This window comes from Capra hircus, chromosome 2, assembly GCF_001704415.2.
Source record: "Capra hircus breed San Clemente chromosome 2, ASM170441v1, whole genome shotgun sequence".
In the NCBI taxonomy this organism is placed as follows: Eukaryota; Metazoa; Chordata; class Mammalia; order Artiodactyla; family Bovidae; genus Capra; species Capra hircus.
In genome coordinates, this window is record NC_030809.1 from 3,025,024 (window position 1) to 3,042,025 (window position 17,002).

Here is a 17,002-nt window from a genome sequence, read left to right on the forward strand (position 1 = left end):
GGGATAATGTTATATCATTTTACAATGCAGGAGGCTGAGCCAGCCAGATAAGAAGCCCTCAGCCAGGGAGGGAGAGGACCATGTAAACCTTGCGGAGTCGCTGGTTTGTGGCCGTGGGAGCACAGAGGAGCCCTGTGCGTCTCTGCCTGTGGCCCAAGCGACCTTCCATCCTTAGCCTTCTATGAGCTTCCAGCCCGCTTGCCTTATCTCCAGGGAATCCCCTCTGGCCCTCTGATGGGTCACACACCCTGCGCTTTCCTGCCCTGAGTTCTCATCACGGCCCACGATTGTCCATTTATTTTTGCCTCGTCTGGTGCCTGTCTCTCCCGCTGCCCATCTCTCCCGCAGCCTGTCTGCCAAGCGCTCGATTCGCAAAGCCTCATGAAAGCAGGATGAGTGAAGGGAGGGAGGAGAGAGCTTCCCTTTGCCTCCGGGATCCAGCTCAGCCAGGTGCCTTGACCTGCCCGACCCAAAGCCCTCGTCCCTACTGAAGGAGCTCTGCTGACAAAGACCCCTGAGGAGCTGCTCCCCATCTCTGCAGGGACCCGAGCAGAGCTCTGCAGCATCTCAGGGGTTAACTGAGGAGACGGCCAGCCCCGAGAGACGATGTGGGCAGATTGTGTGTGTGTGCACACACGTGTGTGTTTGTATGTAAGGCCGCATGTGTGTAGTGCACATGCATGTATGTGTGCACGTGCGTATGTGAGCGTGCACACACGTGTGCGTATGTATGTAAGGCCGCGTGTGTAGTGCACATGTATGTATGTGTGCACGTGCGTATGTATGAGTGTGCACACACGTGTGCGCATGCACATGTGTACATGTGTGTGCATGTGTACATGTGTGCATGTATGCATGTGCGAGTGTGTGCATGTGCGTGCGTGTATGTGTGCATGTGCGTGCATGTGTGTACGCAGTGCAAGTGTGTACACGTGTGTGCGTGTGTGCATGTGTGTGCATGTGTGTATGCACGCGGAAGTGTGTACATGTGTGTGCGTGTATGCGTGCTTGTGTGTGTGTGTGTGTGGTGGGCTGTGATCCTGGCCCAGGCTCTGGACCCAGCTGGGCAGCTTCCTGGTCCCAAGGCTCGCAGCAGGGCACACTGCCCTCTGAGCCTCAGTTTCTGCAGGTGTCAGAATGGAAAGAGGGCATCTGACTCACAGGGGTCATGGGGACCACCTGATAGGCTGTGTGAAAAGCATTACGAAAACTATAAAGTGCTCTCCTGCCTTCTATCACCCCGTGGCCAAGAACATGGGCTGTGGAGCCAGACAGAAAGCGGGCGAGCCATGCCCTGTTCCCTGACTAGCAAGGCGACTCTGGGCAGCCCTTATCAGCCTCAGTTTCCTCATCTGTAAAATGGGGGTGATAATGATGCCCATCTTTGTGGCTCGACGTGAGGGCCTAAGTGAGCCAATGCATGCAGAACGCCTGGCTCCGCGGTGAGCTACTAGGCCACCATCACGATTACGTGCAACCTTATTTAATAAAGGGACAGACCCGAGAAACTGTTTGTTCCCATCAGAGGCAGAAGCAAGCCTGTGAGGATATGAGACTTCTTTCCTGGGGTCAAGAAGGCAGGTGATAATTCCCTCCAGAACTTCGTTTAGCTCGGCTGCATTTCTTATAACCGCCCCCTCTGCCGGGGGCACACGCTGCACTAGGCTGCTGAAGGAGAGCCCCGAAGACAATCTCCTCCTCCCCACCCCCCAAACGAGCTTGACTCTGACCTGTAGCCAACTCAGCCAGGGGGTAAAACAACCATAGCAGATTTGCTCTCCACACTGGTCAGAGCTGCAAACTACTTCGCTTCGACTCTTTGTCCTCCCTTCCTATCTCGGTCTTTCCGTAGCAAAGACAGCGCCATGAAACAAAGGAAGAGGAGCCCGGGAACCCTGGCTCAGGGGACCTGGGGTGGGATCCTGCTGGGCCACCTGCCTGCCACGTGACCCCTCTAGACTTCCTCTTCATCCAGATCAGGGAAAGAACAGCTCTGCTTCAAAGGGTCACGCGAGGTAATGTACATCAGGCTCCTAGCGTCTGGGTGAAATGACTGACTCAGGGTGCAAGGTGCTCAGTCAATGCCAGAGACTGCTCTGCAGGGACTGGCCGGGGTGAGCCTTGCCAGTAAGACTCTGGGGCCCAGAAAAGCCTCTCAGCAGAGCCTAGGCATTTTCTCACCTGCTTCCTGCTATGTCATTCAGAAGACCTGTGGCTTCCCCCTTGGGAACCCACAGGCTCTGAGCGTGTGTATCTGGTTGGGACGCTCCAGCCTCCCGGGCTCACCCTGCTCTCTCCCTGGGCTGATGACCTGGCTCATCCTGTTTGCTGAGCCTCACATGGGCTCTTGCAACCTTGCACTTTTCTTCCTCGGGGCCACCCTGGCTGGAAGTCCCCCAAATCACACATGTTCAAATTACAGCAGCAAAGGGGACGAAGTAATGCTTGTGGGGTGTCACTAAAAGCCTCCCACAGGCACCTTGTTTAACCTTGGTGAGTCCCTGAAAGGCAAGGGCAATCTGCTTTGCCTCGCAAATGAATCAGCCGAGGCACAGAGAGGTTAAGGAAACGGCCTGAGGTCACACGGCCAATGTACCGGTTTCTCACTTTCGTGCCAAAAGTCCTCTGCTAACCTCCCTTTGTTCTGAGGAGATGTCCGAACTCCTGGCCACAGCGCACGCGCTCCTCCATGATGCGGCCCCCAAGCCCCCGTCTTCCAGCCCCCTGCTCCAGCCACCCTGCGCCTCTTTGGCACCACAGGCCTTTCGGCATGCTGCCCTTTCACTTGGTATTCATTGCTTTCTCTCTCTTTGCCTGGCTAACTCCCAGCTAGCCCTTAGCCTAAGACGTTTCCCCTGGCGACTCTCCCCTCACTCCCCAGAAACACTCTGCGCTTCCCCTATTGTGCCATGGATGCAGCGCCCCTCTAATTCTCTGCTCAGGGATCGGTCTCCTGCCTTGGACCATACGCTCCACGGGGGCAGAGGCCATGGCTGCGCTGCTCACCACTGGACTCCTAGGGCCTGGCTCAGTGTCTGGCAGAGTGTGCTCTGTGCTCTGTAAAGCTGCTGAAAGGATGGACTGATGGGTGGATGTGTGGGTGGATGGACGGATAAATGAATGGATGGATGGATAGATGGATGACGGGTGGATGGATGGTTACATGGATGATGGATGGGTAGATGGATGGATGGGTAGATGGACAGATGGATGTGGGTGGGTGGGCAGATGGATGGATGGGTGATTATATGGATGATGGATGGATGGACAGATAGATGGATGGATGGGAAGATGGATGGATGGGAAGATGGACAGATGGATGTGGGTGGGTGAGTAGATGGATGGGTAGACAACCAGATGATGGATGGATGATGAATGGATAGACAGACGAATGGATGGATAGATGATCGATGGACAGATGGATGGATGGTTAGATGGACAGATGGATGATGGATGGATAGATGGATGGTTACATGGATGACAGATGGATGGACAGATAGACGGATGGATGGATGGATGATGGATGGGTAGATGGATGGGTATATGGATGATGGATGGATGGACAGATGGATGGATGATGGATGGGTAGATGGATGGTTAGATGGACAGATGGATGTGGGTGGGTGGGTAGATAATGGATGGATGGACAGATAGACGGATGGATGGATGGATGGATGATGGATGGACAGATGGATGGATGGGAAGATGGACAGATGGATGTGGGTGGGTGGGCAGATAGATGGATGGATGGGTGATTATATGGATGATGGATGGATGGATAGATGGATGGTTAGATGGACAGATGGATGTGGGTGGGTGGGTAGATAATGGATGGATGGACAGATAGACGGATGGATGGATGGATGATGGATGGACAGATGGATGGATGGTTAGATGGACAGATGGATGATGGATGGATAGATGGATGGTTATATGGATGATGGATGGATGGACAGATAGACGGATGGATGGATGGATGATGGATGGACAGATGGATGGGTGGGAAGATGGACAGATGGATGTGGGTGGGTGAGCAGATAGATGGATGGATGGGTGATTATATGGATGATGGATGGATGGACAGATAGATGGATGGATGGGAAGATGGATGGGTGGGAAGATGGACAGATGGATGTGGGTGGGTGGGCAGATGGGTGGATAGACAAACAGATGGTGGATGGATGACGAATGGACGGATGGGAAGACTATGGCATGAAGTTATCTCACCACTCTGAGCCTCAGTCTCCTCTGAGAAATGGGGCTCTCCTACCTACCCTCTAGAGACATACCCCAGCCAAAAGCCTAGGCAGCGTCTGGCCCACAGCAGCAGACCCGGCTCAGCCAACACCCGCCCGCTCCGCATCCTTTTCTGCCCCCAGTCCTCACGGTATTTCCCGGATGCCAGCCATCCCGTGATGGCGACGGTGATGTGCAGCTGCCTGCCTTCCGTCAGGGGCAGAAATGTGAACTCCTCAATGGCCCCAACACGCTTCTTCATCTTGTATCCTAAAGACCCAGATACAAAAGTGAGGATGGGGTGACTGGGGACCCTGGGGACTGTTAGTCAGCGTGGCTCTGTGTAGTCACACGCTCACGGTGAGTGCCGACTGCGTGCCCTGCTCCTCAACAAACATCTCATTTTTGGACTCATTAATGTTGGTGCCATGATCGCCCCTAATTCCAGATGAGAATAAGAGGCTTCCAAAGGCTGGTGAGCCCCGCGAGTGGCAGAGCTGGGGCTGAAACTCAGAATCCAAGTTTATAAGCCACTGCTCTGTCCTGATTCGGCGGGCACTATACCTTTTCCTGCCCACGAACTTCAGGAGCGTGACACACCCATCTTAGTAAAAGTGGTGTGAGCAGACCAAGATTTTTTTTTTAAGGTTTTTAAAAATATGGACCATCTTTAAAGTCTTTATTGAATTTGTTACAATACTGCTTCTGTATTATTTTGGTGTTTTTGGCTGCAAGGCATGTGGGATCTCTGCTCCTGGACCAGGCATCAAACCTTTACCCCCTGTATTGGAAGGCAAAGTTCTTAACCAGTGGACCAACAGGGAAGTTCCCATGAGCAAGATTCTTAATGTGGGAAGCTACAGGCCACCTGGGGAGAGGAACAGGAAACTGGGATGAGGGGCCTACTGACATACGTGGCTTGGAAAGACTCCCTCCCCGCCCCCACCCAGGTGATGCTGGTGAATGAAAGGAGCCATGTGTCTCTTACCTGGGGAAGCTCAAGCATCTCTGAGGCATCCTGCCTGGAAACTTCCCGGGTGGCGACAAGAGGTCCAATAAGACCCTCCCTAAAGAGCCTACACTGGGGGCAGTTTCACAGCCTTGGCCCTTCCCCAGACCCATGCCGAAGCCTGCCGCAAGTTCTGGAACTCAGAGAAGAGGAAAGCCACGTCCTCCTCCTCCTCCGTCTCCCGGGGCATGGTGAGAATCTGGGCATGTCCCTTACAGGGCTGGGCCACCCGGGGCCGCAGACCCCCATGACCGCCGCTGCTCTGGAGCCTTACCTGTCAGGCCGGCTCCAGCGGCGCCGAACAGCGAGGTCATGATGGCGATGCCGGCCGCTGAGCCCAGAGCCGCGGCCCCAGCGCTGCCGATGACGGTGGCGGCCCCAGCAGCAACGAGAGGAGCGGCCAGGCCCCCGGTGACGCCTGCAAGGACAGCCGCCCGTGCGGGGGACAGGAGGGTGTGAGCACGCGGCCCCCCCGACATGCGCGCGAACACACTGCCTCTGCACGCGGCGGGGAGGCAGCTCCCAGCTGATCCCCCTGCAGTGGACACTGAGCAGGGGACGTGGGGGAAGGCCTAGTGGTGCCGCTGAAGCCCAGGGCGGCTCGAGCAGGGAGCTGGCAGACAGTGTTCAGGGGGCGGCAGACCACACAGGAGCAGGAAGCTGAGGCAAGCAGTCTGAATCTCTCCCCAGAGCAAAGCACTTTCAACACGCAAGTGAGCAAGCGGTCCATCATGACCGTGCCCTCAAGCCAGTCCCTGGGGTCATCCCACCCGGCCCGGCCGCGGGTCCCGTCTCATCTTACCGATCACCGTCCCGCCTCCCACGGTCGCCAGGCCTATCAGCAGATAGCGCTTCCACTTCCTCCTGTTCTCCTTCTTCTTCCGGGATGCCTCGGCAGACCTGCGGGAGAAGAGGTTGCCCTCTAGGGCCGGCGGTGCCTGGGCAACCTTGATGCCACCCCTCCTCCCCAGCCCCCAAAACTAGCCTCCGTGCCACAGGCTCTATCATGCAGAGCGTGGTACCCAGGTTACCCCGGGCCCATCCATCATCGACGGTCTTAAAAAGCTGAAAACGTTCTAAAAACCCAGTATGTGGGATATGCTACTTACCCAGCCGATCCATCCTAACAGGGCTGCAATTTGAATAATGAAAAGACAAAGAAGTAATAACAATCACAGCAAAACAAGCACAAAGGTATCTTTACGCAGACGGACTCGGAACGAGCGCTAGAGTCGCAGACCCCACCGCCTCACTCTCCCCTTCCCTGCCCCGCGCTCGGCCATCTGCGCCCCCCTGCCCCTGTGATGTGTGGAAACCAGTTTCCCTTGAGAACAACTGCTTGAGACACGGCTTAGAGAAACGTCTGTGCTGGAGACCTTGGCTTTGGGGCAGCAACAACTAGAACCGTGCGGACTTGAGATCTGAACCTGACGAAACGTAGCAAAAGGGAAGCAGTGATGGAAGCTGGGGTCAGCTGAATCCTGAGAACCCTTCCCATCACTAAGGCCGGCTTTCCTGTCCGACATTCGGCCCGCGGTGCTTTGGCGCAATAAGGCGCAGGACGGGAGACAAGGCGGGAGGGTGCAGTCATCACCAGCGTGAACTCTGAACTGAACCTGGAGTTTGGACAACAACTCGGTGCTGGAGCGACGGCAGATGACGGTGGTAATGAAAGAGGGTTAATATTTATTGAGGACTTTTAACACGACTGCCACTGTGCTTTGCACTTCGAATGGCTTATCTTATCCCAGAAGCAGTTTTCCTTTTTATTGTCCGCGTATCACAGCCGCGTTCGGGGATAAGCGTACTCGGCTTCTGAGCGGCAGTGGGGAGCAGCGCAGGGAATCTTGGGACACAGAGCCTGACAGCCAGCCCTGCACATGGCGACCCACATGGAGGCTGTTCCCACGAAGCTCCATCTCCCCGAAATTCAGCCCCCCCTTTTGTAAACAGGGGGATAGGGACGTCTCCCTCCTGAGGCTGTTGGTTTGCAAAGATTCAATTCATTAAGGAATTTAAGTCTCCTGCTAAGTCTCCTCCTGCTCTGCTCTGAGATCAGCAAAACTGTTGACCAAGATCACTCTGTCATCCTGGGACCCAGAAGCAAGACAGTGTGGACTAAATTTAGTTTAATTCATGCCTTCGATCGACAGACTTTTACGGAGCGTGGACAGCGGGCGGGCACTTTTGTGTGTTGGCAAACAGGATCACGCGGTCCTCAATCAGAACTGTTTCCTTCCCATCTCTTGCCTCCTGAACCACACGTAATAGCGAGAAACAGTTCATCCTCCAGTTAGTGAGAAGTGGGATTTGAGATGGGCATTCAGAGACCTGCATGCATTTTGGTTGTTGGCCCGCTCACCTCAACCATCTTAAATTCCTTAATGAATTCCTTAATGAATCTAATCTTTACAAACCAACAGCCTCAGGAGGGAGACGTTCTTACCCTCCTGGGGGTACAGCCCAGCACTTCTTGGTTGCTTTACTACTGAGCGGAAACCAGTTCTCCGTGATCACAGGTGCTGGTTTCCTGTGATTGAAACTCACGCCCTCAGATGTGCGGGAAGAGGTTGAACCACACGCACTGATCATTACACGATGGTGATGAAGGGCCTGGGTTGTGCAGTCAGGTTTCAAACCCTGTAAACTAGGCTTGGATCCTCCCTCTGCTGTGGTGGGCCTCAGTGTTCTCCAGATGTTCAGTTATGCCCTGCACTTGTCCTCCCTAAGGAAAAATGATCCTTCTCTGCCCTGCTGAGCTGAGTGGCCCCATGACCCGCTTTGGCCAGTAGGTGGAAGGGATCTGTGTCACTTCCTGCCTGACCCCTTCTGCTCTGCCCCGAGACCAGCAACACTGTTGACCAAGGTCACTCTGTCATCCTGGACTAAAGTCCAGTGTGGACTAAAGCCACAGCCAGCCTGAAAGAGAGGCACCTTTTTCTTACTGTAAGCCGTTGAGACACAGAGGTCATCTGTTACTGCCTAGCCTATCCTGGTGGACAGAGCCACTCACTAACCTCGGGATTAGGTACAAATAACTCGTCCTGTCCGAGTTTCCTCATTCATGAAGAGGGGATAATAACAGTCCTGAATTCCCAGGGGCATTGGGAGGGCTAAACAAGCGTCCACACAGGTGACTGGCATGCTGCAATCACTGTGTGCTGATTGCTCCCATCATCCTTTCCATGGTTATGATAACTTCCTCAACGCAGGCTGGAGATATACTTTGGCCCTGAAGTGCTAGCACCATTCGGGGCAAACAGGAAGGCTGGAAATGAGCTGCTTTCAGCAGAGTTCAAGGCCTGAGGAGGAATTCCAGCTGCTGGGAGAACATACAAGAGGAACACACAGGGGCCATGAGCAGCTGGCTCTGCAGACCAACCAGCAGTATCTGGTTCAACAAATGCTGCCTGGGAAACGCTCTGCAAACTAGGGGCAGCCCAGCTCTGCCACGAGCTCACCGGCTCACCTGATTTTTCTAAGCTTCAGTTTTCTCACTTCGGGACTGGAAATGATGATAGCCCCAGAAGGTGACCAATGTCAAGCAGAGTAATATAACCGTGACTGTCTGCCTCTGTTTCTCCCTCCCTCCTAGTTCCTCCTCTGCCTTGAGGACGGGGTCACCTCTCCAGTAGGACACTCAGGCCCCCTGCGACCTGGCCCCTGCCTCATGGTTCATCAATTCCGAACTTACACTTTACCCTCCAGAAACACTAAAGTGCCTGCAGGCACACCTTCTAAGCTTCAGTCCTGTGTTCCTGCTGCCCCTTGGCTGCCAAGGACCTTCTCACCTTCCTCTGTCTGGCTAAACATCACTGTCCACTCCAGAGTCGTCTCCTCCAGGAAGCATGCCCTAAGCCTCAAGGTTGCCTGACTGCCCCTACCCCAGACCTTCCTAACCCTCTGGGCTGTATTAGCCTGGAATCTAGACCGTTGATTTTCAAAGGCTAGGCTCTGGATCAACCACATCAGAAGCCCCAGCGGGGAGGTGTTAAAAGCCCTCCTTCCTAGGTAAGGAAATTACTTGTAACAAGCTCTCTGGTTATGTCAAGTTTGAGAACTGCAGGGGTGAGCCTTCAGGACATAGATCAAACCTTTCCTGCACTCCAGCCTCAGTAGCTGGCTCTGGGAGTGGCACCTGGATGGGGCTTAGAAGATGTTCCTCGGAAAGAAAGATTTGGAGGTGAACATCTCACTGCAGTGATCTATTCTCCCGCTCATCGTCCACGTCTATGAAAACCAGAGGGCACATACATTTTGGCTAAAGAAAATATTTAGCCAGAGTTCAGGCCAGTCACCATCCAGAATGAAACTTCCGGGATATTAGAACAAACCCCAGGGAGGTCCCTGCCTGACTGAATTTAAACAAGAGGAGACACTGGCTGTGAGTCACATCCACGATGCTTCCTACACTGGGAGTGAGAATTCAGAGCACGACACTAAATCCAAACGAAGCCTTGCTCCTATTCCTGACTTTGCCTGCTGTTGAGGCACCATGGCCACACTCACCACCTGGGATGCCCGAAGTGACCTTGAGCTGGAGTTCAGGTCAGCCTCCCAAAGACAGAAGCGAAAGCTGCTCAGTCGTGTCCGACTCTTTGCAACCCCATGGACTATACAGTCCATGGGATTCTCCAGGCCAGAATACTGGAGTGGGGAGCCCTTCTCTTCTCCAGGGGATCTTCCCAACCCAGGGATCGAACCCAGGTCTCCCACATTGCCGGCGGATTCTTTACCAGCTGAGCCATCAAAGGCTGAAGCCAAAACGCAGATTAGGGCTAGAGCCCAGGCTGAAGTCACAGCTACCTTGTGGGGAGCAAAGACAACCATGCTGCTCATCTCACGGCTCCACAGAGAAATTTCCCTCACGGCCACCTTATCTTCCACCTTATCTGAGAGGGCGTTCCTTCCCCTTTTCTGTCCTCATCGTCACCCTTCTCATTTTTCCAGAATTATTTCCTTACGACTGCGCTGGGTCTTCGTTGCTGCGAGCGGGCTTTCTCCAGTTTTGGAGAGCGGGGAGCTACTCTCCAGACGCGGGCACAGCCTCTCACTGCGGCGGCCTCCCCTGCTGCGGACCCCAGGTGCGAGGTTCTAGGAGCACCGGCATCAGTGGCTGCTGCCCGTGGGCTCAGTGCCTGTGGCTCTCGGGCCCTGGAGGGGGCTCAGTGAAGCGCATGGGCTTAGCTGCTCCGCCGTGCGTGGCGTCTTCCCACACCGAGGGCAGAACCTGGTCCCCTGTGGTGGCACGTGGATTCTTATCCACTGTGGAGTCTTCCCACACTGAGGGCAGAACCCGGTCCCCTATGTTGGCATGTGGATTCTTATCCACCGTGGCGTTTTCCCACACCAAGGGCAGAACCCGGTCCCCTATGTTGGCACGTGGATTCTTATCCACTGGACCACGAGGGAAGTCCACCCTTTCCTTTCTTTTTTTTTTTTTAATCACTTTCTGCAGTCAACAGAGAGGGGGTGCTTATCTCTGGGGAGTCTAGAGACACATTCCGAGTAAAAGCTCAGAAAGCCCACAGAAGAATGATCTTTGCTGCCTTCTTCAGAACTAAGGTGGAAACTGGGGGTTCCCAGCCACACCCGAAGGGGGTGCAGTGAGTGGCGTTCAGACGGAATAAGGAAGCTGAATCGGATGGTGTCTCCGATCACCTGGGCAACCCTGGGCAAGTGACGTCACCCTCTGACCTTCTGTTTCTTCCTCTGCCAAAGCCTCAGGGGACTGCAGTGAAAGTCCAGCGAGATGGTATCTTGTACCGGCATCTAGAGAGCACTCAATAAAGGTCAGATGTTGACCATTTATTATGATGGGCTCCGTATCAACCTCCAGCCTGGCATTCGCTGTCTACTATGTGCCAGGGACTGTTCCAAGCTTTTGATAAGAATGAATTAATTTAGCCCTCTGGACAGCCCTGTGACGGAGATACTATTACTATCCCTGCGCTAGAGATGAAGAAGCTAGGGCATAGGAAAGTGAGGTCACCCAGCCAGGAGGGGAAGCTCGGATGGGCGCAGGGCTCAGCGAGGCCCCAAGAACAGAGGTGGGGCATCGCACCCTCAACCCCGGCTGCAAAGGATCGCCCTGGGGTGCCAGGAAGCTCACCTTGCAGAAACACAAAACCTCAGGGTTAAAAGACACCTACACGCAATTCGACCCTCTTCCTGGACAGGTGAAAACACGGGTGCTGATGCCAGAGAGGGGAAAGCCATGGGCCCAGGGCCACACAGACTTGGCAGCAGAGTCAGACAGAGCACCAGGCTGCTTGGCTGACCAGTCCCTTGGCTGTCCCTGGGTCCTAGATTTTTCCACAGACCACAGATGGAACCTAGAGGTCACCAAAGTCCCTAAAATTTAGTTTCAAAAATGACACCTGTGGAGTATTTTTCCAAGGAAATGGCCCCACAATGAAATAACAGCAATGTTGTTGCTTGGTCTCTAAGTTGTGTCCGACTCTTTGCAACCCCGTGAACCGCAGCATGCCAGGCCTCCCTGTCCATCACCATCTCCCAGAGCTTGCTCAAACTCATGTCCACCGAGTCGGTGATGCCATCCAACCATCTCGTGCTCTGTCGTCCCCTTCTCCTCCTGCCCCCAATCTTTCCCAGCATCAGGGTCTCTTCCAATGAGTCGGCTCTTCACATCAGCTGGACAAAGTATTGGAGCTTCAGCTTCAGCATCCGTCCTTTCAGTGAATATTCAGGGTTGATTTCCTTTAGGATGGACTGGTTGGATCTCCTTGCAGTCCAAGGGACTCCCAAGAGTCCTCCAATACCACAGCTCAAAAGCATCAATTCTTTTGGTGCGATAGCAAACGTTGATATTTATCATCTAGTAACTCTGTGCAGAGCTTCTGAGGTGGTGCCAGTGGTAAAGAACTCGCCTGCCAGGAGACATGGGTTCAATCCCTGGGTCACAAAGATCCCCTGGAGGAGGAGGGCATGGCAGCCCACTCTAATATTCTTGCCAGAAGAATCCCTATGGACAGAGGAGCCTGGCAGGCTGCGTCCATGGGGTCACAAAGAGTCAGACATGACTTGGCAACTAAACACATACATACAACTCTGCAAGGCCTGCTCGAAGCACTTTAGGTATAGAAACTTCATTTAAGCCCCACACGAACCCTTTGAAGAGGGTGCTATTATTATCCCCATTTGCATGTGAGGAAACTGAGGCTCAGAGAAGTTAAATAACTTGGCCAGGATCACACGGCTGGTAAGTGGCAGAGCTGGGCTCTGTTTCACCGTCCCTGATCTGGCATGACTGGTATTCTTGGAACAGAACCTCTAAGTAATATGTTTCTTTCTGACAACAGATATCCAAACAATACTCAAGAGTTTCTTTCACTTCAAGGCATACTTGAAATGGTACAAATGTCCAATATATCCAAAGGTGCTGGGCAGCCCTTGAGACCACCATCACTGGCCTGGGTCCAGGTCTTTCTTTACTGACACAGCTCTGGGAGTCAAAACAAGGCTATTTTGGGGTTATTTTGACAGATTAACTTTCCTTCTTTCTCAAGGAAACAACCCCCTCCCTTTGACCTACAAACTTGGGGGGCGGGGGAGGGTGGATCCAGTTCTGAGCGTGGCTTCAAAGCTAAATTCTCAGCTGGGTTGAACTGGTACAGTCTGGCTGCTCCAAGAAAGCCTTCGTGGCTGAACAAAACTCAGGGTGGGAGATGTGCCTGACTGCAAGGAGCATGCAGGTCGGCTGTGACTGGGACTGATCTATTACTCTGGGATTAGATCCTCTAGGGTGTTCGACAAAGAGCTGAGCTCTGGCCAAGTTTGCCAGGAACATTTCCCTTGACACACCTGACCATACAGAGAGAGCAAAGCCCATCAGCCTTGGCAGGCATGGGGGCATGTGGGGAAGGTAAGGACTCCTAGGTATGGAACCCTTGCTGTGTGCCAGCCCTGGGCCAAGCACTTGATAATACAGTTGTATCTGTTTTCCACAACAACCCTAGGAAGATGTTATTCTCATTCCTACACTACAGGTAAGAATATTACAGCTTAGAGAAAGGGGGCCAACCTGCCCAAGGTCAAAAAATAAATAGGTGTCAGAACCCAGGCCACTCTGACCCACAGACAAGGTGCCATATGAGCTGAAGTGCAGTGGGGTGTCAAGACCACAGGCTGTTAAAGTCACAAACTCAGGGCTCTGAGCAATCATCTGCTCAGTCCCCGTCTCCTATAAATGAGGGTGGAGAGAGGGAAAGTGGCTTGCTAAAGCAACACAGCAAGTCAGGGCTGCACCAGGATTCTCTATTCAGGGTTTCCCGATGGGTGGAAGTGGTGCACATCTCAGAAGTCCACTGGAGTGGAGATCCGAGATGCCAGCTAGGCGGGAAGAGGGGCAGACCAGACTCTGTTATCTGAGAAGTGGAAGGCCTGTATTCCCGACAGGCGGGGCCAGGGCCAGGGCTCCCTTACTCAGAGTCCTCCTCTTTGGTTTCCTTCAGGCTCTCGAGGAAGGTCTCTTCCAGGAGGTCGAGCTCCTCCACGGGTGCTCGGAGGAGGGAGGCCATGTGGCAGATGAGGACGCGGGCCCGAGCATCGTAGCGGCCTTGAGAGAGAGAGAAAGAGGAGGGGGTCAGTTCAGCTCCCAAGCACAGAGATGCTCACAACAGTGCGATGCATGAGACCCGAACCCGAGACACGTCCCAGACTCAGGGCCCCCGACAGCTGGTCCATTTAACAGGAGCACAGCTTCTGGGGAAGAGCAATGGGTAACTTACGAACATGAATCAGAAGCAAGGTGGCGTTTTTCAGCAAATTAGCAAAGATTCAAATTTTCACATCCCAAAGCTGTTTACAGAGGTGATGTCACGATGAAAACCGAATCCCATCCCACACTGACTACAAGGCCCCTGGCCCACTCCACGACCTCACCTTCTAGAATGTTCCTGCTACAGGGCCTTTGCCCTTGGGTTGTTTCCACCACTTGGAAGGCTCGTTGCCCTGATCTTGTGGGGCGCCTCCTCCTCCTCCAAGTCTCTGTTCCAACGCCTCCTGTCCAGAGTGGCCTTCCTGACCCCTACACACATCACTTGACCCCTCTGCCTTGTACTTCGTTCCACACAGAGCTTGCCCAAGTCTGACATCATGTCCATTTACTTCTGTTTTTCTCTCCCCGTGAAGTATAAACCCTATATGTATAAACTCTGTGTGTTCTCTAGTCCCTAGGAGAGCACCCGGCATAAAGAATGAATGTTCAATTAATGACCCAGGTAGGGGTCATTCACCTTCGCTCAGGTAGAAGTAGAAATTGTGAGAGTCATCTCACAAAGTTTCAAGCAGAGGACTCCGGGCCCACAAGGAGCCCTCTATGAACCCTGCAGAAGCAGCCTCCTCTGCTGGGCGTCTGCAGGCCTCCCTGGAACGAGCGGCCTCGGAGCGAGCTGTGGTCTGGCAGCGCGTGTCCCACTGCCTCCAGCTGCCTCCCTGGATGCGGATCTGGCTGCGTGCTGGGAGACAGACGCCAGCAGGTCATGTCTTGAGGTTACTGATCCACTGATGTTCCATGAATAAGGGAGCTCCCTGCTCACTCCTAGGGTCACAGCCCATTGAACGTAGGTCATAACTGAGCTGTGGGAATTGATAAGCCTTGGCCATGGTGATCAATTATCACAGTGATGATAATCAGCCACTAATTCATACTCCACTGGTCAAGGCTGCTGATTCAGTTTCTGGAATATAGAGTGCCAGGTGCCAGGTGATTAAAAGCTTCCAAGGTATTCTTGGGCAAGGGACTCTGGAATGTCAGCCTCGTGGAAGGGTCATTTCAAGGACCAGACAGACTTCTGGACTTGGAGCTGAGTTTCTACTTCAGGCAGGTGGTGAGTGCTGGAGGAGTGGGGCAGGAGTCCCGGGCTACCCAGGACAACTTGCCAGGCAACTGACTGACTCCTCAAGGGCCAATCCATCCTGTCTCAATAAAGAGCCCGACCTGGGGCTCAGGCCAAAAGCCTGGGCATCGTTCTTGATTTTTCTTGTTGCCCTTCCCCTGACACCCAACCTACCAGCTAACACTGACAGCTGCCCCTCCAAGACGTATCCTGAGTCTGAGCACAGCTCCCCATCTCGCCACGGCCACCACGACAGCCACAGCTTCACCAGCCATCTCCCCGCTTTCCCATCTGTCACCCCTGCCCCTACACTCTATTTGCCACACAGCAGCTTGAAAGATAAAGTCACCAGTGTGGGAGCTTCTCTTCCCCAACCTGAAACTCCACAAAGCGCTTGGAATAAAACCCACATTTTCCCCAGTGGTCTGCACGGCTGTACACCATGTGACCTCTTCCTACCGCCCTCTCCCACCTCACTTTCTACTGGCCCCTATTTCACGCACCAGTGTTTGTCCTACCAAGAAGCCAAGCTCATTTCTGCCCCAGGGCCTTTGCACTTGTTCTAACTAGCAAACCCCCGATCTCAGAAGGTCTGGGGCACTCATGCCTGGAAGCAGCAGTATGATGAAGACTCCTCCTGCGACCTCGGCAGGGAAGGAAACCAGCATCCCTGGTGCTCCTAAAAATGCCAGGAGCCACCCGACAGGCTTGCAATCGGGGCTGCTAATCCTCCCAGTTATGGAATTAAGAGACACCTGCTCCTTGGAAGAAAAGCTATGACAAACGTAGACAGCATATTAAAAAGCAGAGACACAACTGTACCGACAAAGGTCTGTATAGTCAAAGCAAGGGTTTTTCAGTGGTCATGTATGGATGTGAGATCATAAAGAAAGCTAAGCACTGAAGAATTGATGCTTTTGAACTGCGGTGTTGGAGAAGACTCTTAAGAGTCCCTTGGACTACAAGGACATTAAATCAGTCCATCTTAAAGGAAATCAGTCCTGAATATTCATTGGAAGGACTGAGGCTGAAGCTGAAGCTCCAGTACTTTGTCCACCTGATGTGAAGAACTGACTCCTTGGAAAAGACCCTGATGCTGGGAAAAGTTTGAAGGCAAAAGGGGAAGGGGGTGGGAGAGGAAGAGATGGTTGGATGGCATCATCAACTCAATGGACATGAATCAGAGTAAACTCCAGGAAGACAGTGAAGGACAGGGAAGCCTGGAGTGTTGCAGTCCATGGGCTTGCAGAGTCAGACGTGACTTAGCGACTGAACCACCACCACCACCACACCATCCCACACACAGCCCTAGGCTACGGGCCACAGGCACACATACAAATGACCCAACACCCAGGCAGTCTATTCTTTGGAAAATCTTGGAGGGGGACACGAACTCTGCCCTGAGTTGAGTCGGAGTTAACACCAGCCTTCAACTGCTGGGCAGCCCCAGTACCCACCCCAGTCTCCACCCTTGGAGTCCAACTGGTCCCTCTGGCCTAGGTAGAGCAAGGGGCAAGTCCAAAGTCACCTAGTGTGTTTGGACAGACCCAGGGTTAGAATTCACACCCCTGGGCTCCTTCTCTCACCCTTATCTCAACAGAGAAGCTACTGCACTTTGAACGTCACCATCTAACACTGTGCTGTGCATTAAAGGATGAACAGCCCCCATGAAGCTTGGCACTAAATGCCAGCTGCACCCCAGGCACCATGATAAGCCCCACCCTCCCTACACAGCCACATGCACCTCCTTGGGGTGCAACCTCAGTAGTACAGCCTCCATCGCCAGGCACTGAACCAGCCTCTGCACTCAGTATGGCTGAGTTTGGGAGCCCGAATGATCAGCCTGGGGTTGACTTCGCCTCTCTGCGGAGAGCAGCAACCCAGACCTTTGGGAAGA

At 53.6% G+C, this 17,002-nt stretch overlaps 1 protein-coding gene across 4 annotated transcripts in view; it reads right to left on the reverse strand.

Moving 5' to 3' along the window:
- The window catches only part of TMCO4 (transmembrane and coiled-coil domains 4), a 111,702-nt gene that overhangs the window by 53,676 nt on the left and 41,024 nt on the right, over nucleotides 1-17,002 (reverse strand). For all 4 annotated transcript variants that reach the window (XR_001918767.1, XM_018054866.1, XM_018054873.1 and 1 more), the window contains 4 exons: nucleotides 13,691-13,823; nucleotides 6,048-6,145; nucleotides 5,520-5,663; nucleotides 4,387-4,506 (listed from right to left, as the gene is read on the reverse strand). Coding sequence is in view for 3 of the 4 variants with exons in the window: in XM_018054866.1 (XP_017910355.1) it covers nucleotides 4,387-4,506; nucleotides 5,520-5,663; nucleotides 6,048-6,145; nucleotides 13,691-13,823 (495 nt within the window). In the remaining variant the exon portion in view is untranslated. The remainder of the gene's footprint in view (nucleotides 1-4,386; nucleotides 4,507-5,519; nucleotides 5,664-6,047; nucleotides 6,146-13,690; nucleotides 13,824-17,002) is intronic.